Below are 27,404 nucleotides of genomic sequence, written 5' to 3'. Positions count from 1 at the left end.
CTCATTTTGTAGGATGTTTCCAAGCCAGCAGCCACCACGCCCAATAGTTTGGTGCTAGGGCAGGTTTCTATCCGTTGTCAGCACAGTTTTTCTGATACGTGTCTAAACTCTGTGATCATTTGTGCAAGGCTTTTTCAACTCCCACCTTGCCTGAGCAAAGCCACAACCATTTAGTAGCGTGTGAAATATCACAGAACTGCGTGGTCTCGTCTCATCCACAGAATACCACCATGACTAATCAGCTGTCCCCAGGTCTGGTGCTACCTTTGCAGCCTGCAAGCCATGGTAGCTCTGCTGCTTTCTACCTAGCACGTTTCATGCACAGGGGCAGCAACCTAGCTTTTGCCAGCGCTTTTGCCTCTTAACTCCTCATCCTTCCTTAAGAGGAAACTGAAGCTACAGAGTTCTGGCACCAGGATCCAGGGTTTGGTTTGGGCCAAGCTTTGCTCATTTTTCCCATCGAGCCACCTTACTTTGTCTCTGTTGTTTTCTCACCCTCCCCTCCTCCTTCCGAGGCTTCGTTTTATTAGACACTGTGATGGGAAAAGAGCATCGCTCTGACCCACAGCTGCTAAAACGGAAAATGATGTATGTATTAGGAAATTGTTTGCAGTCCAGCTGCAAGCATTTATGGAGAGGGCGGGGGAGGGGGAGAGAGAGAGAAAAAAAGAGGAGCCCTGGCATCCTAGGTGGGCCCCGGCTTAGCTGACTCCCTTCTTGTCCTGGCAGCCCCTGGACCATTGCCTGATGCAGTTCAAAGGTGCAAAACTGCCTGAAGCTATGCCATGCTAGGGTCAGAGCCGCTTCTTGACTTGGAAAACCAGATCTACCTCTGCAGCTGGTAGTTTGGAGACTGTGATCCTCTTTTTGCTGATGGGGATATCACCTCTTTTTCCTGACAAAGGTGGCAGAATTGCAATTATCACCAGGTTTCAATGACATGGCAGACCCAGGGTACACAGTAAGCTGCCTGCAGGCTAAACTCGGAGGATTCAGATTATATTGTACATCTCTGAAGAACAACAGTGGGAGGAGAGGGGGTGGAAAGTTCTTCAAACCACTGAATATGAAATCCACAGAACTTAGGAATATTTCCCACCTCCTCTCATGTAGGATAGGGCCATATGTTTGCAGAGACACCAGGCTCTTAGGCCATAGGTAGCCTAGCAGCCCTGGGGCCTGGGATTAGATTCCATCCCCACCCATATAAGAAATGAGTTTATACCAGGCCTCAGCCCATCTCTCAGCAGGAAGAGTCTTGCTGAGATGTTCATGTAAAATGAGTCCCATTGCATCTTTTTTCCAACCCTGGATGGATGGATTCAGACTTAAGACTGCCAATGTCAGTGCATCCCGCTTGGTTTTACCCTGTTATTTTCTGCCTGGATTCAGAACAGGGATGTATATGTTCAATTGGGCCTGCAGGGTCTTGGTGCCTGAATGTTGGATTCCTATCTAGCATACCCATGACACAAACCCTTATGGGTCTCAGCCTGCCTCTCAGTAGATTCCTCCATTCAAGTCTCAATACTTTTCATCCATAGGAAAAAAACATTTTAAAATGAAGCCTTCTAAATGTTATCCCATCTTCCAGAAGATGGATGTTTCCATTTCATTCACGTCCTCAAAATGAGCCCTGGCTGGGATCTGCTAAAAAACTTTTAATTTAGAATGATTATTGCTCATTGTTTAACATATGGTTTAGTCTTATATATTAAAGGAGGTCTTTATGGTCTGTCCATGGATTACAGTGATGCGGTTTTGTTTCTTTTGGATGCACAGAAAGGACCCACACTGATATTTGCTTTAAAGGAAGAAAGGTGGTTCATTCCCATAAAAATACCCCAAAAATCTGTTCTCCTCTGGGTTTTCTTTAATTTTCCTGAGGAAAGGTTTAGGTGCATCTCCTGGCAATGCTGAGTAGAACAAGGCTTTTAAATCTTTTAGCTCATTATTTTGTAAAAATAGTGTCCCATCTCAGATGAGGCCCGCGTTCCTACTGTGGAATATGAAGCAGGACAGAAAATTTAGACAATCTTCTCCTTCAAAATACACACACATCTCCTGGCGTTTTTTTAATCAGAAAGAAGCAAGAGCAGGCCACCACTCTAGTCCCATCTCTCCCCACCCCGCCCTTCACCTTCACAGGTGACCTTCAAATAAGGTAACTCAAATTCAGAGGACTATCCTCTGACTGTCGGCATCCTCTCTATTCCTTTGCCAAGGTCAGGGTATTTTCCAGCTGCTTTTGTGGTTCATTCAACTGGAACCTATTCATTCCCCCCACCTCAGCCCTTTTCTTTGATGGAACAGCTCAGGGTTGAGCGAGTTGAGTTATACTTTGAACAGCCCCTTTGAGCATGGACCACATGCTCCTCCTCCCCCTCCCCAAGAATTTAGTGCTAAGTAGTCCAGCAAACCCTCACCAAGTATCAGTTTTCTCAGACAAGCTCCTTCCAGCATTGGGTAAACTTAGCAACAGCAGTAATCTTCCTGAGGACTCTCCAAGTCTCCTCTAAGGGATCTGGAGAATTCAAGGCAGCTGGTGATGGACATGGTAAAAGAAGGGACAGGGCTTGCTGGCACAGCAAAGCCATCCTGAGCCAGTGACCATACATGGGCAGCCCAGGGCTCCCTGCAGTACCAGGAACAGGAGGCCAGGGAAGGAAGGGGGCATGGGAGGATGAGGCAGCATGGCTAATTGTGTCTGTAAGAAGCTATTTTCACACCCTGTGGCTCCCTAACAAGAGGAGCACCTACCTTGCATACCACATTCCCACACACGTGAAAATGCCCTTTAGGATGCAGGCTGCGTAAAGCTGTCTCTACACTTAGGCAGCAATGGGGAGAGGGTCATCATACACGCTGCCACAATGAGGTTACGGGCTATTGCTGAGAGAGAACAGCCCTTAGAAGACTTTGTTTATATAAAGCTGTACCCTCCCAAAACAGGTTCCTAACCACTGATTGCACAGGCCATCCTCCTGGGGTAGCAAGTCCCCCCCACCCTGCCACGACAGTGGAAATACAATAAAAAACTCTTTGGTGACTAGGTCATAGCATAAACAGGAAAATTACACATACACAGACTGATGATAGTTTATGTGGACCCCTGCCTCCTTCCCTCCATCTCGCAGCCCTCAAGAAAGCATTGTGGCAGCACAAACAACGGGCACCTTTATATTTGGTTTCTGGCCTCCACGACAAGCCGTAAGCATGGAGTATGAGCACCTAACATAACCAGTGTGCAATGGGGGACCCCATGGAATTGCATGGTTTGTACTGCCCCAGTGTCGCTCTGACCACAAGAGCTACCTTTAGTTCCCTGCAGCTAGCAGGAACAGCAGGGCTCTGAGGACATGGTCGTTGTGTCATCAAATGCTGCCTGACTCCCATCAATACTCAAGCTTCTGGAGCTGCTGGCCTGGGGTCTGTATTTTGCTAGTGTAGCTTTCGTACCTATCTGTGCTGATAGCACTTCAGGAAGCAGATAGGCTGCATGATTCAACACCAGCTTTATTTATATGCCCATCTCCAAGAGGAGATGCATAGTCCCAGTAGCAGCCTTGCTGGACATCATGTTCAGGGGCATCAAAGGAGCCTCATGTTGCTAATAAAGGAACCAGTATGCAGTTTTCTGACTAATGATCTTCCTTTCATGACCCAACTCAGCCTCACCCTCACCCCAAGTCAGTTTGTCATTTAGAGTCTTGTTACACCTTGCACTGTGGGCCGCATAAATATTTGTGGGTGTTAGTGCTAGCTTGGAGTTTGGAGCAGTCACATGATTAGTCTAGAAACCTTCTCTGACTATCTTCCACCTGCACAGCTATGACTTGCCACTAGGCCTAGGATAGACATTACACATAAACCAGTTTAAGTGATCAGAAACTGGTTTTAACCTGTAACAGAACAGATGTTCAGTGCACATAAACCAGTTAGAAAATTGCTGAAACCAGTTTGAGATAAACCTGGTTGAATGTAGTATCAGAATTCACTGATTTGGGTCAAACTGGTTTATGCAATGTCTGTCCCAGATCCCTTCCTGGTTTAAGTTAATCCAGAGTCCCCCACCATCCCAGATGCTTTGCAGCCCTGGGTGGGGTTCTCTGCTCCAAAGAGCTAGGCTGGCCTTGCCCTTCTGCTCCCTAGCTGGAGCTCCAGCAGAGACTTGCAGGCACAGCAATGTCTGCCTAGCTTCCCCCTTCTCCCTCACCACCTCCTCAAGCAGGGATTCCCCTGTCCCCAAGCATGGACCATAGCCAGCATGTGGTATACTAGCTAATGAGGAGAGATGTCCATGTCCACTTAGGGCTTTTTGGAGCTAATCAACAGGTCAGCTGGTAATCTCCCTGCATTCCTTCCTTGAAAAACGTTGTTTAAAGAAGAGCTTGAACAAATGAGAGAGGCTTTTGTTTTCTTGATGGGGTGCTAAATAATTCTGTGAACTCCCTGCTGGCTCCCTCACTGGTCAGGAGCAGTACTGAACCCCCTCCCTAATCACAGCATTGTGCCAGGGCCTGGCCTGGCCATGTTCCCCCCCCAGCTCAGCACTATTGTAGAAGGGAAGGGAGGGCTGCTCTAGTGTCCCCCCTCCCAGCCCGAGCCACTACAGGCATATGCCTGCATTTCTTCAGTCCAGAACAGATGTCTTTGTGGTTACAAACTGGTTCAGCCTAGCCTGGTTAGACTAACCTGCAAAGATTGGATCAATTCAGGCTCAGGCTTTTTTAATGTCTGTCCCTAGCCCAGAGACCTGGCAAGCAGGGACAGGACTAGGAACTCTAGTTCGGAGTTGCCGCTACAGGGCTGGTGAGCCAGGACAGGCTTCTATCCCTGCTCTATGGGTGGGGGTGTGAGAGATCTTAGGATACTGGAGCATTTCAGCTTGGGCAGCACATATTAATGGAGCAGGAGCTGGATAGTACAAATCAGAGACAATCCTGCCCTGTAGTGGCATAACTTTCAGCTGTATAATGAGTGCTTAAAACTACCTTAAGGTGTTAACCACTGGATTGTCTGTGCATTAAGAACTCCAGGTGCTGCCCCAAAATTACCATGTAACAAGGCCCATAATCAACCATTCCAAGCCTCTCTCTCCATGCTCCTCTTTGACTCTGTCCCCACCCTTTACCCTACTGAGTTGTCTCAGGAACATTGCTGTAACTTGATCAGCTGTGGGTTTTTCCACAGACTGCCTATTCTACCTTGTGAAATCCTATGAAAATATGAACTTTCATTTCTACTCAGAAGAACTTTTACCAACTTTTCTCCAATGCCTGATGAAGGGTGTTTGTGCTCAAAAGCTTGCAATTAAAGATTTTTTTTTTTGCAAAAAATCTTGTTGGTCTACTATAAGATATTATTGCTACAAGTCTTGATTGCTTCTTCTACCTTGGAAAACTTACCTTTGGCATAATTTCCCCCTTACCCCCTCCCCTTCTTTTCCCATCATTCTCTTCATTTCCACCTATTTACACAGTCTCACCAACCTCCTGTAACACTTTTTGCTTCTTTCATCTTGGAGATCTCAGAACAGCAAAGATTCCCTATGCCTGAAGAAGGGTGCTTGTGCCAGAAAACTTGCAAAGAACATTTTTACAAGTAAGTTGGTCTAATTAAAGATATCACATCTACCCAAAGAAACTTGCCTACCTTTTGCCTGAACTATATACAGGGAGAACAACTGAGGAACTGAGCTAGCAGTCGTGACCACCACATAGGAAAAGAAACACCCCAGACCATGAGCAAGCTTCTTCTTTCAGTATTTTGGTAGGAAAGTCCAGTGAGACTTTGGTTGATGCCAAGGTGTCAAAATTTGGTAGAATAAGTACAGCTAACACCAGGATAACTGAACTGAACCTATTCAACAGTTTCGGGGAGAAGGCAACATTCTCTTTTAATATTTAACAAACAAAATTAAAAACTCCCTCTACCTTTTCTCTCTCCCTTAAAATTTTGAAATTTAAAAGTTTTACTAAAAAAAAAAAAAAAATTACATATCTTCAACCAGAGTAAGAGGGAATTCTGCCATTTTACTCTATTTTCCTCCTGTTTTGTTTTGTTTTTTTTTAACCAAAACTCAGGATTTGAGCAGTTTGAAGCATTCTTATCTGTAATATTTGAGCATCTTTAGCCATGCCAGGCAGCAAAGAGGCCAAAATACTTTAGGAAAAATGCTTGAGCCTCCAGTCAGCCTGAAAGGCCTTAGCCCAAGGCCCTGAAGCTTAGTGAAGCAAAACATGAACTAATCATGTCTGCACCACATGATTATCCTCAATGCACTGCTTACATTTGCAAAACATGCCCCAGCACGTATTAATGTCATGGTGAAGCACTTGGTGGGGTGAGGGCGGAAGTAGCAACAGCCAGTCTCTTCAATCGTTTCAAAGCCTTGATCAGGGACACAGAAGGAATCAGTATTACTCTGCTTGGCAAAATACCTGTGCCAAGCATCCCAACCAAACAGACCTATCTACACAAACCAAAAATGTGGAAGAGAGAAAAGAATGGGGAACCTGTACTTTGCTGGGCCAGCCCAGTGATCTTATGTGAGAGACCTACCTTTGCTTGTTCTTACTCCCCATAGGGGAAAGAGGGCTGAGAGCTTTGTGGAGGAAGAAAGCTAACTCAGCTCTTGAAAGAGCGAGGCCACAAAGTCCCCATTGCTTTGCAGGACCTGCTCTGGGTGATGCAGGCACAACACACAGCAAAGATACTATGGTGTGGAGAGTCTGTTGGTGTATGCTGAAAGATCAGAAAACACTCTGCAGGAGCCCGACCCAGAGCTCCATGTTCTTTCCAGCTTCTAATTAAACTTAAAACCAAGGTTGTTCCATTGCCTGAATAATTGCCTACAGCTGTCACCTAGATTATCTTTTGCAACCATTTACCTGTTCCCAGGTGCTTCCAGGCAACAGCAGCACACAAATCTACAAGGATATCAGTGCAGCCCAGATGCACCTGCTTTGGGAGTATTCACCCTTTAATCATAGGATATAACAAAGCACAAATCAAACAAGAGCCCTGCTTTTCCCATCACCCCAAAATCCTCAGATATTACAACTGGAAAATTTATTGACTGTCATATAAGTTTTGTGTGGCAAGGGTAAGATATTTTAAATATAAATTGGATGGAATCTGGCGAATAATATCATTACTGTTTTATCTTTAGACACACCAGAGCTGAAACTCTGTATCCAGATGACCCTAGATTTCTAGATGACCCTAGATTGTGTGGGTGTTTAACCTTTGAATGCAAATTTTAGGACGGGCTGAATGTAATGTGTAACTTCACCCTTGCTAATTATTTTTTGCTAATGGATTTAATCCTTGAGCCCACAAGGGAGACTGACTCTGATTTGGAGCTGAAGTTCCAATGTTGAAAGTCACTGTTGATAAAGCCATCAGAGGGGTTAAATGAGCAGAGTGTGGGCAAACCCCTGAAAGACATCATCCCTGCTCTGAAAAGTTACCAGTCTGATTCAGATGGACAAGAAAATGATTTCTGTGAAATTGCAGAATTTACCATCTCTCCCCCCACCCCCTTCAAACCACATGTGAGAGCTGTTAAACTGCATTTACAAATACGTGTACCAGCAGTCATTCCAGGATTGATAAAAATGGCAGGGTATGGTCACGGTATGAAGTAGCAAAGAGGGACTTTTCCCTCTTACCCATCTCTGACCTTCAGTCTGTGGAACGCGCCCACAAGAAAGGTCTTTTGCCAGTTGTCCCATAGGTCTCCTATGCCTAACTGGACCCCAAGAGGTGCTGCCTGTACTCAGCGTATGGGCAATATGAATACGGAGTCAAAACACTTTAGGGGAAATGATGGAGGGAAACGTGGAACTCCTCCTCACCAACAGCATGAGGTCTAAGCATCTGTCATGCTCCATTGTGCCAAAAAATTTCCACAGGGAGATGGAAAACTGGATGCAACAGCCGCCCAGCACCTAAAAGCCACCACATCCTCTGACACTGGACACCCACATGCCCCACAGGACACCTGGCTTTTAAGTTCATCTCTTTACAACAAGCCAGGCCCCCTGCTACAGGAGTCCCCAGAAGCTTTGATCTAAGCACTGGAGGAAAAGTTTTCTGTTCTCCTGTTTGTCCCAGGAAGTTTAGGATGCCAAAAATCAAAGAGGTGGGAACACTAAAGAGCCTGACCCCATGGCTGTGTCAATGAGTGAGGCAAGAGTGGATGAGATTGGTCAGGATCTTTCCAGAGCTTCCAAGGACAGGTCGCTTTCAGCGTTTCCCTCTCCTCATGTATGTGTGACTAAAGTGCCCTTTAACACACCCTTGTCTTGGCCTCATGGAGCCCCCACTATTTCCACCTTGCTTCTGTCCCCCACCCCAGCTTCCCCAGTCGTCCTGTAGCCACCCTAGGGTTAAACACCAAAATGTGAAGGGAACCTCAGCCAGTCCGAAGGGCCTTACCTTTCAGGCTCTGTCAGGGGCTCTTCCCCCACCTGGTCCTCGCCCTCGGGACCTCCCTGGCACTCCTCAGAGTCTGACATTGCTTTTCCTTGTTAACAACCTTGCAGAATGGAGGAGCCCTGCAGACAGCTCTGCAAGTGTTTGGTGTGTGGGCTCACTTTCACATCTCTCTTCCTGTGCTAGCACAGAAACGAGCCGTGCCGGAAGCCTCATGGGGCTGAGGGAGTGCGGGTGGGGGAGGAGATGCAAGATTTTTTTTTTTCACCCTTGGATAATTTCTAAGTATTTGCCACAGTCCCCGTCTCAAAATCTGGAAGCGGTGGCCCAAGACAGAAAGGAAGTGTGGGGCAATAGCAGCTCACAGTGTCTGTGAGTACAGAAAGATGTCTTGTAAGAGATCACAGCTATTTGCGGTGCAGTGGGCACTATGCTACGATGAGACTGCAGCATTTCCTCATGTGCACCTGCCGCAGGTGAAGGATGCCCTGAAGGCTGCTCTAATTTTCGCCCTGGTTGCCACTGCAGAAGCATAGGTGTTCCAAAGCTGTAGCCATGCTCTCTTACAGCCCTTGTACACTGCCTGGTCCTACTTCCCTGCCTAACAGCTTCCTGCTTTGGTTTGCACATTCTGGTTACTTGCAAAGGGGCAGTAGTGCTGGGTGGATATGCTTGTTTGTGTGGTGCACTCACCAAAAGAGGAAGGATTATTTAAAAAAGGAACCTGTTCAATGTACAGAAGCCACTGAGCAGTTTGTTCCTTGTGGTCTTTAAAGTCCATGTCAGGATTTTCCTTCAACAAGCACAGATGACACCTTCTCTCCAACAGAACCGAGGCTAACTCAAACTGGGGGTACCTCTGCTTTCTGTCTTGTAGACAGGTAAAGAAATAAACCAAATGGCTCTGGCATAACTCTGGGACTGACCACTGGGGACAAGGAAACTGAACCGAATTTCTGTTTGCAGTTGAAATGTTGCAGGAGGGAGACGCAGTTGCCTGGTGTCTGCCCAGAAGCTGCTTGGGATTTAGACTATGTGGCAGCTGTCCTTAGCTGAAGTGGCAAGAGGATGAGAGAGAAGTTTAGTTTGTGCTCTTTCCAGAACCTAAGAGACAGCCCAGCCCCCGGACCCAACAAGGAGTGGAAAACCCCCACTGCCTCATTCCTTGGAGCAGCGATATATAAAAGAGGTCCCAGAGAGAACATCTTCCAAAGAAGAGGCTGGCTGTACCAGGTTCTTGACATCCCTCTTGCCCAAACGTCATCTCCACAAAACCAAGACCAGGCCACTGCCAGAGGTGGAGTGACGGGACATTCCAGCCGGCCGAGCTGACTCTCCCCACTGCATGTGGGCCCTGAGTTCAATCTCTGCAAGGGGGAAAGGTGGAACAGATTTTTGGAGGGGATGTGCCGGGTTAAGCTTCTTCTGAGGAAGAAGTGATGGGGCAGCACTGGTAGCGCATACCGCACCCTTTTCCTTCCTGTGGCTTCTCTCTGTGCATAAATACCCTGCACTATTTCCGAGCACTGCTTGTGCAAGAAGCATCCTCTCCTGCAGCTGCAAAACAGCTCAAGCCGCGTGGCAGTCACTAAGGCCCATTCTGCAGAGGAACTAACAGGGTGCAGGAGAAGGCCACAACTAGGGCTTCATCTAAGGCAGCTCACTTCCTCCTTTCTGCCATTTGCCCTGAAACTGAGAGGTGATGGTTGATGCGGGACTGCACAATGGCAACAGAGCTTGAGCAGCTTCCCTCTAACATAGGGATATATAACAACTGAGAAAATATCTCCACCCTCCTTGGGTATCCCTGGAAGGCCTCTTGTAAATGGAAGGCTCAAGTCAGGAGTCCTGCAGACACACTAGTGATGTGCGTGATGTTTACTGACTGTGGTACATGATGCAAGCAAGTGCAAAGCAGACCCCATGTACTAGGCTCTAGCAAGCACCCTGGATTCTCCAAGGGCAGTTCATACTCTGGGGGGCTGGAGAGGTGTCCCAAGACACTGTCCTGGCAAAGAAGCTCCGAGACCTCCCCACCATGCACCCTTCTCACCATAGTTTTTCACCATGACAGCAAGCAGTTTAGCAAGACAAATACTGTAGCTGTATAGGTAGAGGACGAATGCAGACCTTGTTGTCTGCTGTGGGGTTGATTCTGATTGTAAAATAACAGCTCCTTAGGGTTCCCCCTTCTTCTTGTTCCAGACTGGCGGCTATACTACTCTAGGATCTCTGGCTGGGAATGCACAGGATGGATCTCCACCTGGCCTAAATCAGCATTGGCCCATAAATGCCTAATTACTTCCTCATTAGGTAAGCATCAAGGATCTACCTTGCTGATATGGCCCCAGTAGTCGCCAAGGACTTAATGTATGTGTCTTGATCATTTGATTATCTCTGCAAGAAAGTTTCATAGCCCCTCCCTCTGCAAGAAATAAGTGGCCATGTGACACAAAGTCAAGTCATGCCTGGTTCTCTGAAGCTTAAAAATTCAACTATACTTTCAAAGCTTTATTTACATCATTAAGATCACTTTGAAACAACAGATCTTACAAAATTGCTGGATTAAATTGCATTTGATTTGAGTTCATGCCACTACCATTGTTTCAGAATGTAGTTAAGACATTTTGTGGTTTAAGACTTGTTTCCATAGCAACAGTAGGGGGTGGGATGGCAAGTAGGTCTTGTATCTTGCATTGCTTTATGAAATGTGACTGTGGCCTCAGGAAATTTAGCCCTAAACAAGGATACTAATGAGCTGACTGGAAAAATAATATAGGTGGCAGGAAAGGAGGAGGAGTAATTTGGAAGTTGGGTAGATAGAAGGTTTGCAGTTACTAGCTCCATGGGACTTAGGATTCAGTCTCAAACATCTTCTTCCGCCCCTCCATGCCAGACTTCTCCTCAATGTTCTTTCTCCAGTCACCCACGTCACGCAGATCCTTCTCCTGTAGATGAGAAAGAAAAGGAAACGTGAACGTGCTTGGAATGCTATGCAGTGCTCAAAACCAACTGTCCAGTCTTTAATCAAACCTCCATCCCAGCGGGGCAAAGATAAAGTGCAGTCCCTTGAGCAGGTAGCATGCTTTTGTCACATTCTTAAAGAGAGGAATTCATCCTTGTGCAGAAGGCTAACTCAAGACTTATGCCCAACAACTCTCACTTTAAAGACTGGTGATACTTCAGTGGTGTATAGCCCTCAGGCTTGCTCTTAGCACAGAGACGAGATGCAACCCTTTCAGCCCGGAGTGCTTTCCGTATTGTACATACAGAGGCACCCCCTGCTACAATACATCCACCTCTGAGGTGCGACGAGGCAGCTGTTTAGCAGTGGACAACAACACTGAACAATAGTTTTGGATTGGAAGTAGCTTATCCATCAAGAGGAATACAAGTGGATTAAACACATTAGTCCACACTGGAAGTAATCAGGATTCTAGAAATATCACAACTGCAAAGACAACAGGGTCAGGCAAGAATGTGTGGAGGACCCAAGTCTGAGTATTGCAGGTCTAATCCCTGCTAAGACAATCTGAGCTACAGCGGAAGTGTATATCCTTCTCCAACATGGTGGTAGCATTCTATTATCATTAGTAGAGTAAGGTCATTTGATACTAATGTCTAAATCACCCATGGAAACATCAAAGTGCATTCTGTTAAAATCTTGACATTTGCCTCTTGGTAGTAAAACATTAGGGCAGTAATATAAACCCAAGCTCTCTTTTACTGCAGAAAAGTACCTGGGGGTTACTGTGGACAATAGGCTGGATATAAGTCAACGGTGTGTCCCTGCTGCCAAGAAGGCTAACAGCATACTGCGCTGCATTAATAGGAGCATTGCCAACAGATTGAGGGAAGTAATTATTTCCCTCTATTCTGCACTGGTGAGGCTACATCTGGAGTTCTATGTCGAGCTTTGGGCCCTCCACTATAGAAAGGATGTGGACAAGTTGGAGAAGGTCCAGCAAAGGGCAACAAAAATAGTGAGGGGGATGGGGCACATGGTTTATGAGGAGAGGCTGAGGGAACTGGACTTATTTAGTTTGTGGAAGAGAAGACAGAGGGGGGATTTGATAGCAGCCTTCAACTACCTGACAGGTGGCACCAAAGAGGATGGAGCTAGACTGTTCTCAGTGGTGGCAGATCACAGAACAAGGAACTATGATCTCAAGTTGCAGCAAAGAAAGTTTAGGTTGGATATTAGAAAAAGCTTTCACCTTAAGAGTGTGCTGAAGCACTGGAATGTGTTTACCTAGAGAGGTGATGGACTGTCTATCCCTGGAGGTTTTTAAAGCCTGGTTTGACAAAGCCCTGGCTGGGATAATCTAGTTGGGGATGGTCCTGCTTTGGGCAAGGGGTTGGACTAGATGACCTCCTGAGGTACCTTCCAACCCTCATTTTTTATGATTCTATAAATGGCTTCAAGCCTCTGACATTATATAACATCATGACAGCTGGGAGAACTCATAGATGGAAAGATCACATGCAGGAGAGGCAGAGAAATGACCATGTCACAGAGACAGGACTACTCTCAGAGTGTTAGAAAAGACTGACCCAAACCACTGAGGAGGGTTGAGGAAGTCATAGCTTGCATGGTAGAAACACAGAATGCCAATGACTGATACTCCTGCCTCTTCTGAGAAGCCAGTGTTTTTTGTCAGACATCCCTGGTCAAGTTATGTTACAAGACCCCCTTTGAGCCCAATCCAGAAGGGATTTGAGTCTGTTATCCCCTGGCAGTCAGCTCAAACTCTTTAACTCAAGATGTACTGATTCATATTTTCATCTCTTTAGCCTCCTGTTCACTGCCAGTACATCATCCAAGATGGTGACTGCCATCCCAACATACAGGAGAACATGATTTCCCACTAATAATGACCGACTTCAGTAACCATGACAGATGTAGAGTGTTACCTTCTCAGTGTCCTCCTTCTTGACTTGCTTCAGGTTGGCTCTAAGTTCCATATTGACCTTGTGCTTGGAGCCCAGCAGGGCGCGCAGCATAGCGTCAGCAGACATGCGGACCCTACGCAGGGGTGGCCTCTTGAACTTGCCTCTCAAGTCAAATAGTTTCTGGCTCAAGTCTTCAAGCTATGGAGAAAAAGAGAGAAAATGGTATTGCGGTGGGAAAAGGAAAGGGGAGAGGTCAATGATGTGGTGAGATGGAGGTACAGCAATGGGAGCAAGGACAGGGGGGACACCAAAGTGCATGTAGTGAAGGGTGTGATGGGAAGGGTGCACCATCGCTAAAGGCAAATGATGGGTTCAGCAAAGCACAGGAAGTATTAACAACTGAGTTGCTTGGGGGGGCTGGCAGGTACAGATGAAGTTTAGTAGGGGTACAGAGAAGAGATACTTATGCTATAGAGAGCAGAGCTCAAACCTGAGCACACTCCACAGACCTCCACATCATCAGAGACGAGGCTGCTAAGGGAAGCTTACCTCCTTCTTAGTCTTCTGTAGCTTAACCTCTATGTCATATCTTTCCTCATCCACCACTTCTACCTTACTATGAAGCTTTTTGCACAGTTCCTAGGGAGAAACAAGGAAGGGGATGAAGCATTAGGAAATACACAAACTTGTCTTTTCCTTCTTCCCTAAGAGATATGCTCTCCTGGTAGCTCTAGCTATGCAACTGGGGTGGGCCATCAGTGAATGAATCTGGAACCCTAGATCAGTGGATCTTGAAATGTAGTCAGTGAATCACAAGCCACTTCCTGGTCTTTTTTCTATCTGCTTCATGGACTTCCAGCAGCACTGCATGACAGAGTCCAACTTACCCCACCAGGCTGGACATTTTCCTGGCACAGAAGAGTCTCCAGGCAGCTCCTAACCACTCAAGCTAGTTGCATGCCATCCCATTCTCCCCCAGCTTAGCAGACATATCCTGGCCCCATGGCAATTCTAGGCTGGTCCACAGTCCACCCACACTGGGAATCAGTAGCCTAACAACCAGGGAACCCAAAAAGCTGCTCTGCAATTTTACCAGTTTGCCAATCCAATGTGCAAATATAGTACTGGGAAAAGCCTCAGTACCCACTTCCAAGGGCAGGAAAAGTACTCATTTAGTGACAGATTATGTTCTTCACAAAGTGCAGAGAATTTTAGATGTCTTAGCATGGAGTCTTTGGAAGAACCTGGACAAGTCCTTAGTTCACCCCCCCGAAAGAAAAATTGCACTGGGACAAAAGGATCTACTGAATCCATGCAATTTAGTATAACTGCAATTTGGAAAGTCCCCCAAAAAGTCAAGCTGGTGCCTCACGTGTGTGTTTATGATTGGAACTACTGGAGCTAGGCAAGCTTAGTGAGGTTCCTCTCCAGAAGTTGTCTGGGTATATTCAGAGGCAACCAGCTGGCTACCGAAACTTAAAGAAGCAACAAATACAACAAATAGTTTATTTCTGGATGCATGCGTTGTCATCTTTACTTTGTGGGGAAGACAAAATGTCAGCCTCTCACTTAAAGAGCCAAGACTTTTCCTCTCATCAGCTACCATGCTAGAAGTAGAGCAGATGGGTCATAACCTCTAGGGAGGATGTTAGCTGATACAAAGGATTCACACTCACACTGTCCCTCTCATACTGATAAGCTGGAGTGGTATCCCTGTTAACTGGGGTCACAAGATGCTGAAAAGCACTGGTGTAAGAAAATGGACAGTGTCAATGTGGGCTGGAGGATCTGAATCAATAGGATAAGGGACACCCCAACCGTTTTTTGCTTTCAGGGAAGAGGGTAGGGAAGAGACTAGGCTCTTACCTGTAGTTCTTGCATGGAGTGTGGCAGCGACAAAGAAGGACAGTGTTCAGCAAGGTAATTGGCCTTTTCTGATGCTTTAGCTGCTGTTTCTTTTTCTAACTCTTGGGCAGCAATCTGGAGCATAACACTCTATGGGACAGAAAGGAAGGAACTCTGGTTACCTCTCTAAGGGATCTTGTAGCTACTCCAGGCTCAGCCTCTCAGTTGGAAACTTGAAAGGGAAGATAATAGAAGAGCTGACCACAGAGGGGTCATGGATGCTTCCAGACCATCCTGCTGCTAGCAGGGATTACTTGCTCTAAAAGATGGCATAGAAGAACTAGCTGTGGGGAGCACATGGCTCCTTCAGTACCAGAGGCCCTGTTACAGATGCTGGAGGAAGACTGGCTGTTGAGAAGTATCAGGTAACACCTGTCCCAACCATTCCTTACATAGGTGTCAGCCAAGAGCAAGAACTCCTGGCTGTGCTGATCTCATCAGGAGACATGTAGGGAATGGAGTAGGAGCACTGATGCTGGGGATCTCTTGGATTTTGGAATCTGAGCTCTGGGTGACAGGGAAAAGGGGCAAGGAATGATGGCTTGCTCAAAACAGGAAGGCAGGACAGTTATAGATCAAGCACATACCTTCAGATGCTGCCGACGGGCAGTGGCGGCCCTCCTCTTTTTCTAGAAATGGGAAGAAGGAAAGAAAAAAGTAGGTTACAACATCCTTCCTCCCTTCTTTCCCACCCCCATACAACCCCAATGAATTTTTAGATTCTGTGTCCCTGCCCACAAGGTAGCTCAGATTGGAAAGCACTAGGGACAAGAAAAGAAGAACTGGGCCCACAATACAACAAACCGCATCCAGGATCAATCCCCTACCACTCCGTGAAAGAAGCCCACCCTACACCTCAGTGATGACTCCCATAGCCAGCAGACCTTACAAGGTTGCTGCGATGCATATTGGCCAGTGAAGCTCAGCACAGAGATTTTTGCTGACCCTAAGTGCTGCCCACCCTCCACATCCAAAAATCATGAATCAAACCTGAAAACCCATCAAGAGGTTGGCTTAGAAAATGATCTGGTTTGCTTGAAGGTGGAAAGACAAATTAAAGGGACCCCAAATACTTTAGTGTTTTGGTTTTTGAGGTTAGTGTCACATTTTCTTGCTTTCCACTTCATGGATGGTAGATTTTTGGGGGAGAGAGGGAGGGGCTGGGGGGGTTAGATAGTAACTGAGTTTTTCTTAAAGTTCTGCATATCCAGGAGCTGAAGCGGGGACATTAAGGTCACCAATTACCACAAGAGTCACAATACAAGCTCAGTTTGTCTAAACATAGTCAAGGACCTATGGACAGAGTACATGAGGAAAAAACTTGGTGGGTGGCTTTGGAACTAAGTTCAGCTTCCAACCCATCCTAGGTCTGTCAGTTCATAGTATTTCTATTTGCAGTTGTTGGGGCACCGAGAAGGCAGGGCTGTGGGATGTAGAGATTTGTCACTGCAAGGAAATATCCACAGCAATTGGGCCATGTGGGCTGGGAGGCAGCTATTTTCACACACCAAGGGGGAGGATGTGAGCAGCAAAGCTGTGGAAGGCAGAACAAAGCCAGGCTTGTGGCTGGCTCCAGTACTTTGGTCTGTCCATGTGGGGTGAGATTCATTGCTGTAGGAGTGAGAAAAGCATTGGTGCCAGTGGACTGGGACAGCCAGATCCATCACTTCAAGGGGAGGAGCAAGGGGATGTGGAAGCTAGAAGGCAAGATGCAGGTGTGAAATAAAGGGCATGGACAACTTCTCGGCAGCACATCTACTTTCTGTGCACTGAGCTGACCTCTGAGCCAGCTCCTCACCTGCACTTAGGGCTTCCACTCTAGCAACCTATAATTTGGCCAGCATGGATCATGACATTAATAGGAAAACACAGGGATTGCTCTAGAAAACAAAAAAATGGTGCCACCATCCTGCACCAGTCAATGCCTTAAGGCCACAGAAGAAAATGAAAATCCCTTTCTCATATTGCATTTGGTGAACCGGCAATGCTGTCAATAAGAAAGCCCACTGGGAAATGTAAATGCCTTTTCTATCTTGCCAAGCACCAAAACTTTTGTGTATTTCCAGGATGGCCTATTTTCTGCTGAAAATGTGACAGACTAATCCAGGCTTCCAGTGCTCATGGGGGGATGGGCCAGTAAGAACCATTCTCTGATTTATAAAAGTCACAACCTCTATCCCACACTGCAGTTGTTCCCTGAACATTTCACTCAAGAAAGTGAGTATGTATAAGAGTGGCTGGGGCAGGGGAAACACACATGCTCGCATTTTGATATGCACATGGGAAGAAGCATCCAGATGTTCCAGCAGTGTTACACAGGGGAAAGGAGAATATGAATCTATAGACTGGCAGATAACCGTTTATACTTCTATCACAGCTTTCAGCTTGAAGAAGTACAGAGGTCTACACAGAACAGAATGCATAAAGAGCTCTTTCCCACAGAAGTAATGCAGCCACCTCTGAGGTGAAACAGCAGCAACCTAGCTGCACACAACATGAGACAAAAACTTAGGAAGTTAATATCCTACATGATTGAAATAGCAGAGGGGATGGGGAGGGCTGAGCAGTGTGGATCATAACAACTTCAGTGGCAATTTGACCAGGATGTCAGTGATAACCTCCTTTCCCAATGATTGTCATTATTTTCTTTTAATACTCTGGACCCACATCCTTACGTGATTTCAATGAGACTGTTGCTTAAGCAATAATGGAGTGTAACCCTGGTCAGACACTCAAGAGATATGATCTCATGAGCAATAAGGTCCCTAGGTTTTGTTTCTCAGCTGAAAGAGGACGCTTCTAGCAGCCTGGTTCCCACCTTGACCTGTCTTAGAGCATTGGCTTCAAAAGGCTCTCAAGCCACCTGTCAGATTGTCAACCCATACCGTTAGTGCCTGGTTTCCCATAGAGTTCTTTCCTGTACAAGTAATAACAGGGTCCACCTTCTACAGCTTGCATCTGGTATGATTTGAGGCAACGCAGAGCAACTCACCAAGAGGCAACTCTAGGTAATGCTTGCAGGACCTACAACAAGTCTTGTTGCTAATTGCTCTGGCTCCTATATTGACTAGTGAGACGTCCATCCTGGAACTGATTCTGAACAGCTCAGGGATGGGATTTCACCAGGTACAAAAATAGGAACAAGTGGTTCTAAACTTTTCTGAGAGGATGGGTGTCTTTCCAAGGTGATCCCACCTGTCCCTCTCCCCAGGCTACATGACAATAAACAAGCCTGGTTGGGATTCCCTATACTCGTGTACCCCATTAAAATCCTAAGGAGCTATTCCCAACCTTGGCATAGGTGAGTGAAGCATGATGCTAGGGCTTGTACAGGCCTGATCCTGTTCAGAATGAGGTCACAGGGAGTTTTTAAGTGCGCAACCATTGATTGTGCAAACCTAAAAGTAGGTCAGACAGCATCACCTTCAGAAAGGGGGTTGGACAGGGGTTTGTCAATGGCAAACTAAAAAATAAACAGGGAGCGCAACAGCTATCTCAACCGGAGAGGATGTATCACCACAACAATTCCTATCCCTTTAATTCCTCTGTTGCCATAGGACCTATCCAGCCATGGACCACAAACACCTACCCACTGGGCTGTTGGTGACAGCTTCACCTTGCAGTCAGTTTGCAAAGTAAGAATAATCTTGGAAAAAAATCTAACCCTCAAGCTAAGACCAATAAACATGGCCTCCCTCCAGCTACCCTCTCCAAAAAGATTTCTTCCTGCTTTTATGCCCTTGGACCCTTGTCCTTAGAAACTCTTTTACTACAAGAAGTTTGTTGGGGCGAGTTTGCTGTGGACAGGTCCCCTGCAGGAGCTGGTCTTTCTAACAAGGTACCATGAAGCTAGGTGCATTGCCATTCCTATTGAACATTACTAAGAGAAAAATCCCAGAGAGAAAGAAACTTACTTCTTCACTGCTCAGGGAGAAAGAGACAGAAGAAAAGGGAGGGAGGGAAGAAAAAAGAAACAAGAGATTAGCATCATAATAAAAAACAAGGAATTTTGAAAAAAAAATCTTCACCAAACAACTAAAAAGCAAACAAGATCTATGAACTTACTCAGACATCTTGGTTTAGTTGGTTATGAACCTGCAATTTAAAAAAAAAAAAGATGTAAAATAATTATTTATATTAAATGTGAATTTCTTGGTTGTTTGTACATGTAGTTCTATCAGAAAAGAGGAATTGGTTTGTTCCTATTCCCCAACTTCCCTAATCTCTTGTCACATGGGGAACTAGCCGCAGCTTGTGGCTGGCTGCCAATTATGTCCTCACCCTCCCTTCCCCCTCCACAGCCTGAAAGTGCAGCACCGGGGGCTTTTTGACTGGACAAAATCCCCATGGGCAGACAACAATTCAAAGTATCGCTCTGTTGAGACAATTTTTGCAGACAAGGGGAATCGAGTCCCCAGGAATCCTTTCTCTTGGTGCCTTTCGCATAAGGAACGTGCCACTTTATACTAAATTCCTTAGAATACTGCTAGGTTCAATTCCATGCACTGCCATAGCTTCCAATGCGCAACATGGAGCAAGTCACTTAGTGGTGCCTCAGTTCCCGATCCAAAAATGGGCATAACAGCACTGGCCAACTTCAGGGGGCATGTTGTCAGACTAGATGCACTGAAAAGACACTCGGATACTATCATAATGGGGCTAGGTAAGAACCACAGACAGGTAAATAAGGTCAAGGCAGCCTATGTTCCTTTCCTATGCATAGCATCTTGTACAATGCCAGCTGTTGGTGCTGGCACAGCACAAATGATATAGTAACAGACCTCAAAGCCATGACTGTGTTGGCAGAGCAAAGGTACAGGAGGATTCCCTCATGCGGTTTCCTGAATTGCCACTCAGAATGGAAGTTACAGGTATATATTGCCCCCACAGCAGGGAACGTAGTGTAACACATTGGCATGACCTCACTTGAACTGTAATTTTTGTATAAATATATTTAAAAGAATTGACTGATTGATTTTTCCCTATTTTTATTTAACAATGTGAAATCTGAAGGGTGCCTATTTGGGCTGGGAAGGACACTAAAGAGTTACCGATAATTCAGGCAAGGGGAAAAAAGAGATGGGAGTCCCAGAGAGGAGGTGCAGAAAGCACCACCAATCTGCCGAAGGAAACTTTATCTTGGGATATGTGAGGGGGCCAACACATAGCCAGGGAGAAAGTGCTTCTAAAAATGGTCAAGGGATGCTTACAAGGAGCTGCAGCTGTCTCCTTGGGCTGCCACCGTTCTCACTCACAGTCCAAAGGACTTGCGGAGGTCAAGGCACAGCAGTGGCAACCACAGGTGGCAAAGCTACAGCTGAGGGACTTGGCATCTGTGGAATGCGGGTTATTTTTAAACAAACTTCACCCTGCTCAGTTTAATTCCAGTGATGTGGCCAGTGCAAAGAAAACCAAGCAGTGAGACTTTCCCATTCCTTTCTTGTGTCTAAAAATATTAGCATCTGCTCCCAGCAGCCTTATGTTGCCTACTTAACAAAATCAAGCAAGCAAATTCAAGAATCAGTTGGTTATGGTAAATCATAGTCTCTGCTTTGGGACAAAAGTTATTGCCTATGCTTCAAAAATGTCCATGCTCTGCAGGCATGGTCGGAGTGAAAGAATCTCAAAGGGCCAGATCATCAGCTGGTGTAAATTGGTATAGCCAATGGAATTATGTTGATCTATGCATAATAGAGGTTTTCATTTGGAGAGCCTTGAGAATTAGATCCAAGGTCAGCCTTAAGGAGCATGGCTGTCTCCTTTTACTTAATTACACGGGGGACATAGAAACAAACAGATAGATAAGCAGAAATGATGGTTGCAGATGCAATCTGTAAGCACAACACACTAGAGAGGACAGATCAAGCTAAGGGACATAGATACTATTTCTAGCTCAGGGTCAAAACTCCTCCCACACACACCCCAGCTGAGCAGAAATAGCCCAGACCCATCAGCACGTCTCCCACAAACTCAGGAAAGCAAACTCCATTCCCCCAAAATCCTGTCACAGCAAGGCAGGTCAGCAAGAGGCATGCGAAGGGCTCACCTAAGTCCCAAGGAGAAAACCAGACAGCACGGATGGAAAGACGGGACTGACTGGCAAGCCGCAGGCAGCTGGCTCAGTAATGAGGTATAAATGGGCTTCTCCGATGGCTCAGCAGAAAATCCACCTTCTCTTTAAGGGCATGGAGACCTCCTCAGACCAATGATGTTCAAGGCTCCAGAAATGCAGAGCACCTCCCTTGGCTGGAGCAGTCAACCCAGGCAGTGTTCAAGGCATCTCAGAGAAGAGAGGAGCTGGGCTGTATCATGGAGTCATCATGGGGGAGTGTGATGGAGGCTCACAGCTTTACGATGGTGGTGGAGAGAGGGGTGTTTTGCAGGGAAAGGGTGGATCTGGTGAACTGCAGCAGTCCTGAATCCAGGGGCCCTTCTTTATAGACCTGATGCAAAATTCCCCCCTGTCCCCCCCCCAGTCTCCTTTTGCCTGTTTCAAGGGCAAAAATATTCCTTCTCCAAAATTCCCACTCAGGCTGTGCTGAATGACCCTCCTATGCATGAGGTTGGGTGGCCTCTGAGACCCTACCTGTGCCAGGTCACCAGGAATGATGCTCAGGCCAAACACCCCTGGCAGGGAGTATGACAAGGTGGTTCTAGGTAAAGCTAACTCAGGTCTCTCTAGGAAGCACTACAGCATCATGTAGACATCCCTTTAGCTGAAGAAAGAAGCATGCTGTTCACACTCCCCTCTGCCACGTTCTCTTCTGCCCCATGCTGCTGTAGTATGCAGAGGAGAGGAACTGGAGCAAGCCACACCTTTAATATGTTTCCTTGAACTTAAATATCAGAAGTTCACCCAAGCCTACAGGCCCATTGAGCGAGCATAGACACACCAGTGTCAATAGGTGCTCCACCAACCCTGAATAACCAGGTACCTGTTTAGAGCTGGGCCAGTGGAGGGTGAATTTGTCTTGGCTTTGGGGCAAGGCTCAAACCATAGTAAGGTGCCTTATCTGCTCTGCTGTCACACACCTGCACTTATACATCACATGGTCAAAATCCACCACTTCAATTCCCCCTGAAAGGGACACATGAGTAGCATGTTTAGAAACAAACTGGAGCCCTAGTAGCAAATGGCTTTTTCCCCAGTCTAGAAGTAACATTTTCAGTGGAAAAACTGTCTTGTGGGGCATGGCTGGGAGGGGGCCTGGAAAGCAAGAGAGGTCTATGACTTTATAAGCAATGTATCACCATCATCCAGGACCAGCACTTGGCTGGTGGAAAAGAAAAGACAACTCTTTGTCATCCAGGAAAAAACCCACAGTCCAAACCGTACCAAGAATGAAGGAATACAAGGTCTTGCAGTTGTTCTGAAGGTGCGTGGAACTGCTTGTAATACCAGGCTGAATTCCCTCATATATTCTCTGCGTATGGACATATATACCACTACCCAGTACAAAGAGCCTTCAAGGAGACCCAGTCCATGCAGCAGACCATCTACTGACAGCTTATGGTGAGGGGCAGTTTGCAGCACAGTATGATGGAGCCATTGCTGGCTTTCTCTCCAGCCAATTTGCTGCAGGCATCTCATTGGAGGCATTTCAGAGATGACAGTGAACATGGCAGGAGTATTTGACTGCAGTGGGGCTAACAAAGAGATGGGACGGAAATGATCAGATATTGAGGTGAAATCCTGTTACCAGTGAAGTCAAGAACAAAGCTCCTCCTCGGGACAACGGGGCCAGGATTTTACCCCTCCACATTTAGCACATTTTATCCATCACTCTCCAGACACTTCTCAAAGGAAGGTCTGAGCTGTCTTAGTCTTTCAAGCAGAGGAACAGATGCTAAGCACTTCACCCAAGCTCACCCAGCAAAGATTACAAAGCTAGGCCAGACTGTCACTTCCGGACCCTCTAACCGACCTAGGCTTCCCCTGGCTTCCTGCTGTTTCAGGGTTGATTAGACTCGAGGCTGCAAACCACTAAAATAAATAGGGCTTTCGCTGTCAGCAACAGACTCACTGCTGCAAGCTTTCTCAGCATCAAGACAGCCACAGTCACCAATGTTTGCTGTGCTGTAGAGGAACAGAAAGTATTCTGCATGGTTACTAAGGGAAATATCTTGCCCTATTAGCAAATGGCATGTGCTTCAGTCTGGAAGGGGCATTTTCTATGGAAAAACAAGAAACCATCTTGAGGCATGGGTGGGAGTGGGGCTGAAAGACAAGAAACATTTGTGGCTTTATAAGTAACATATCACTATCATTCAGGACAAGACCCTTGGCTGGCATGAAAAAAAAGATCAGCAAGACTCCACTGAAATCAAGAGTGTAATGCTAATTTGTAGCAGCTGACGATCTCATCCAAGGGCTGTAAATCTATTGTGGGGCTCTTGGAAATACATGGCAACAATATTAGCCTTATCAGAAGTCTGCTGACCATGAGAAGGGAAGGAGATGGACCCCTGTTATTGCTGGCCAGAAAATTGCCTGGGTAAGCAGAAGGGTAAAGTCTACAATTATTAGCTCTATGAGGATGACCTTTGCACCGGGTGTGCATACCCAGAAGTGGGTGAGCATACAGTTGTACTCAGATCCCTGGGGACTATCCTCAGCATGGGACAGGAACAGCATTGAGAAACCAGGGGAGTTGCCTCTGCCTCATGAAGAAGCTGTTGAGGGCAAAGATCCTGGCAGTGCCTCCTCCAGAACATGGAGGCCATCTTTAGCATGGAGTGGGGTTAACATCAGTAGACTTTAAGGTATGCCATGTGTTCAGTTGGTTAAGCTAAGACACTGTTGCAAAGTTGTTCTTTTGCTTCATTTCATACTATCTGCTCTTTTCCAGCTGCAGTTCCTTTAATCTTACATGAGGAAACTTGCTCGTTCTTGTAGCTCTGTTAAAAAACGTTGGATGGGAAGTCATTTTTCAGAGAAGAGGAAGATTCTTTCCTCTACTACTGTTCCTATAACAGTAGCACCTAAGAACCTCAGTTAAGGATCAGGGCCTGATTTGAGCTAGGCCATGGGGAGACAGGGAACAAAGGAGATTATCCCTGAGACCTGATCTTCATTCCATTGCACAGGCAATGCGCTAAGGATGGCTACTAGCTTTACTGTTCTTTTAAATATAAAATATCACACCAGGACTCTGTGCAAACTCTGCTACCTTCCAGTAAAGCAGTAACAGTCACACGAACACAGACATGTATGACAAATGTGGTTTTCATGTTGCCTGGGTCATGTTAGGAAGGTGACATCTTTGCGCCATCTGCTGGCAAAGCAGTAGCATCGGTGCTGAGATGTACTTCCCTCCCCCCCCCCTCACCTTCTCTTTCTTGTGGGACTGGCCCTCAGTCATCGGAGTGAGAAGAGCAGAACTGATGGTTTTGGTCTAATGGCCAAGCTGAACATTGTGAGTCATGCACCCTTCTGAAACCTTGCAATAACTGGCACCTTCCCAAACCACCTGCAGCAGCCTGCACAGCTCAGCCTGGCTCTGCTTTATAGAGAGAAGTGAAAGAAATACACATCTCGTTGAAAGACAGAGTTTTTAACACCACCTTCTTGATTTATCATGTCTTGACTTGTATGTGAATGTTGACGATGGAGAGGCTGCTGGACTTCTCTTAAGATGCTGTGAAGTGGGGCCTGTGTACAAGTCAGTCTTCTAATGGACTTACTTTTCTACCCCCAATTTTGGCATCAAAGCCCTTTGTCTTGATGAAGCAATAAGCTATGGCTGACAATCTTAAATCAGCTTCTCTTGCTGCTTCTTCCCACCTGGCCAATCCTTGTCCCACTGAAGTTTGTGGAAGTTTTCATTACCTTCCCCAGAAGTAGAATCTCTTCTCTAACTACCCAAGGTTTCACTCGGTGCCTGTTACTGTAGTATCCAAATTGCTTATCCCAGGTGTCAAACTCATCAGGCTGGATGAGTGGCATTGACCACAGGCCAAATGGTACAAGACTGGCCCTGCAGGCCATATAGGATCCATACACTCCCCACATGCTGGATCCTGCCCAAACAGTGCCTGCTCTGGGACCTATGCTGTACATCTCCCTAGCAGGTCCAGGGCAGAAGCCATATGCAGCACAGGTCCTGGACTGGCTGAAGCAAGCACAACATGCCATGTGGTCCTGCACTGGCTGAGGCAGGTGCTGTATGAGACACAGTCCTGGTTTATTGGCACCACAGATGGCACAGGTCCCTGACTGGCCAGTGTTGGTGCATCATGCTGCATGGATCCCAGAGCGGGCACCACATACGGCTTGTGTCTGGGCTGGCCAGGCTAGGCACCATGTACAGCTCATGTCCCAGGCCCTGCACGTGGGTCCTGTCCAGCACATGCCACGTGTGGCTTGTGGGTCAACTCTGGACCCAGGAGCAGCACTGGAAGCTGGATGATGGCACTCGGAGCTACAGTGAGGCCTAGGTCCTGCTTCTGAGCAGTATTTGGGTGTCCTACTCCCATAGAAATTATCCAAAGCCTTAACAGGAGACTCACTGCGGAACAGTTGTGGAGCAAGCAACTGAACCCAGGTGTCTTAAACTGAGGTTAGCACACGAAATGCTGGTCCCCCTTCTTCCTAGCATCAGACCCCTCCATTAAGTCATCAGTTTTTCTATGCTAGGATTATTCTAATCCCACTTCCCATTTGTGCCGCTCCATCACCGGTAGTGGTGAGAGAAGCACTTGGTGTAGACAGGCCATCCATGTCTTACTCAGCTCAGAACAGGCTAGAGACCAATGGCTGAAGATGTTCCCCAGGCTGGGACACCTGAATTCCATCTACATCACACTGTATTACATCAGTCTATGCCAGTGGTTTTCAACCTGTGGTCTGCAGACCCCTGGGGGTTTGCAGATGATGTCTAAGGCAGAGGTTGTAAATCAGGAGTATGCATACCCCCAGGGGTACTTAGAAAGGCTGTAGGGGGTATGCACAGGTGGGCGGGGACAAAGTGCACCCCATGGTGCAGCAGTGGCATCTTCCCTGATGCGTTCCCGTACTTTGCTTCTTCTGGTGGGGAGGGGCATGCAGAGTGCTGCCAGCTGCATGCAGCACACCGTGGTGCCTCCCTGCCCCCCACCTCAGCTCGCTCTCTGCACCCACTCCCAGGTGCAGGGGCAGGGGGGCGAAGGCAGTGGTGCCCCTCTGCAGGCTGAACTCATGTCACCCAACCAGCCAGGGGGTGAGACTCGCATGCGGCGGCTGCCACCGCCACCACCCTATGTTGCTGCTGTGCCCCACGCTACTTTCCTGCAGCCAATCGCATATGCGGCTCCGTGGGCTGCTGACACGACTCGCAGCTCACCTGTCAGCAGCCTGCAAAGCCGCACATGAAACCAGCTGCGGGAAAGCAGTGTGGAGCATTGCAGCAGTGATGGTGGTGTGGGGTGGTGGCAACCGCTGCACATGAGCCCTGCCCCCCTTCCACCTGCCAGCCGGCTGGGTGCCACAAGAGCAGCACCGCCCTGGCCCTGCTCCTGGGAGTGGGCACAAAGACTCATTCCCAACCCTCATTCTTGATCTGCCCCCACCCCCCCAGCCCCTTCCCTCTCTCGCCACGCCCCTTCCCCCCACACACACATACCTGCTGTGTGTGTACATCTCCATGCATCTGTCTGCATGTGTGTGCATGCGTCTGCGTCTCCTTCTGTGTGTCTGTGTACGTATGTGTCTCTGCCTGCATGTGTGTGTCTATCCCCTACCCGCTTGGCCACAGCAGGTACATGGCATTGCACCACCCTTGGGGCAGCAGGGTACAGAGTTCAGCCTGCAGCAGCAGCTGCTTCTGCCCCACGCACAGATCTGGGGGGCACATGCCCCCCCCCCACATCCACCGGGGTGCACGCAGCAGCAGGAACTGCCCCCCTTCTCCACACCTCCTGGACGAACTGCTCTCACAGCTCAGGCCCACGCTCCACCCCGGCTATGCAGCACCTTCTTCTGCCTCTGCCCCAGCTCCAGCCCCATCCCGTCCCTCACCACAAGGGCCCTCAATCTTCCCCCTTCCTCCCCCCATTAAAACCAAGCAAAAAATATAAAGTGGTACATGAGCTGAAACTTTGAGGCAAAAGGAGTACACTTGTTAAAGAAAGTTGAAAACTCCTGGTCTAAGGGATCTGCAAAAGATGACTGTGATCAATCAAAAGTA

The 27,404-nt window shown here is 47.2% G+C and overlaps 2 protein-coding genes and 1 long non-coding RNA gene across 4 annotated transcripts in view; all 3 read right to left on the bottom strand.

Moving 5' to 3' along the window:
- Positions 1 to 8,595, bottom strand: part of LSP1 (lymphocyte specific protein 1) — an 84,406-nt gene extending 75,811 nt beyond the window's left edge. Inside the window, exon 1 of one of the 2 annotated variants that reach the window (XM_006278839.4) lies at positions 8,446 to 8,595. In XM_006278839.4, the coding sequence (XP_006278901.1) occupies positions 8,446 to 8,525 (80 nt within the window). In that variant the 5' untranslated portion in view covers positions 8,526 to 8,595. Of the gene's footprint in view, positions 1 to 6,564; positions 6,603 to 8,445 lie in introns of those variants that run through there. The other variant, XM_059722583.1, reaches the window with a different exon arrangement.
- A 2,343-nt stretch (positions 8,596 to 10,938) lies between these two features.
- TNNI2 (troponin I2, fast skeletal type) lies at positions 10,939 to 16,147 on the bottom strand. The gene is made up of 6 exons (XM_059721339.1): positions 16,130 to 16,147; positions 15,828 to 15,869; positions 15,202 to 15,330; positions 13,885 to 13,974; positions 13,357 to 13,533; positions 10,939 to 11,390 (listed from the first exon to the last, which is right to left on the bottom strand). Exons 1-6 carry the CDS (start codon positions 16,145 to 16,147, stop codon positions 11,295 to 11,297), a joined length of 552 nt encoding a protein of 183 aa, XP_059577322.1. The 3' UTR covers positions 10,939 to 11,294.
- Positions 16,148 to 19,300: 3,153 nt separating this feature from the next.
- Positions 19,301 to 21,689, bottom strand: LOC132248681 (uncharacterized). Its single transcript, XR_009460001.1, has 2 exons — positions 21,287 to 21,689; positions 19,301 to 19,335 (listed from the first exon to the last, which is right to left on the bottom strand). It is a non-coding gene; the product is annotated as an uncharacterized LOC132248681 (long non-coding RNA).
- Positions 21,690 to 27,404: the final 5,715 nt, after the last annotated feature.

This window comes from Alligator mississippiensis, chromosome 2, assembly GCF_030867095.1.
Source record: "Alligator mississippiensis isolate rAllMis1 chromosome 2, rAllMis1, whole genome shotgun sequence".
Classification (NCBI taxonomy): domain Eukaryota; kingdom Metazoa; phylum Chordata; order Crocodylia; family Alligatoridae; genus Alligator; species Alligator mississippiensis.
This window is presented reverse-complemented; position numbering and strand designations above follow the sequence as displayed.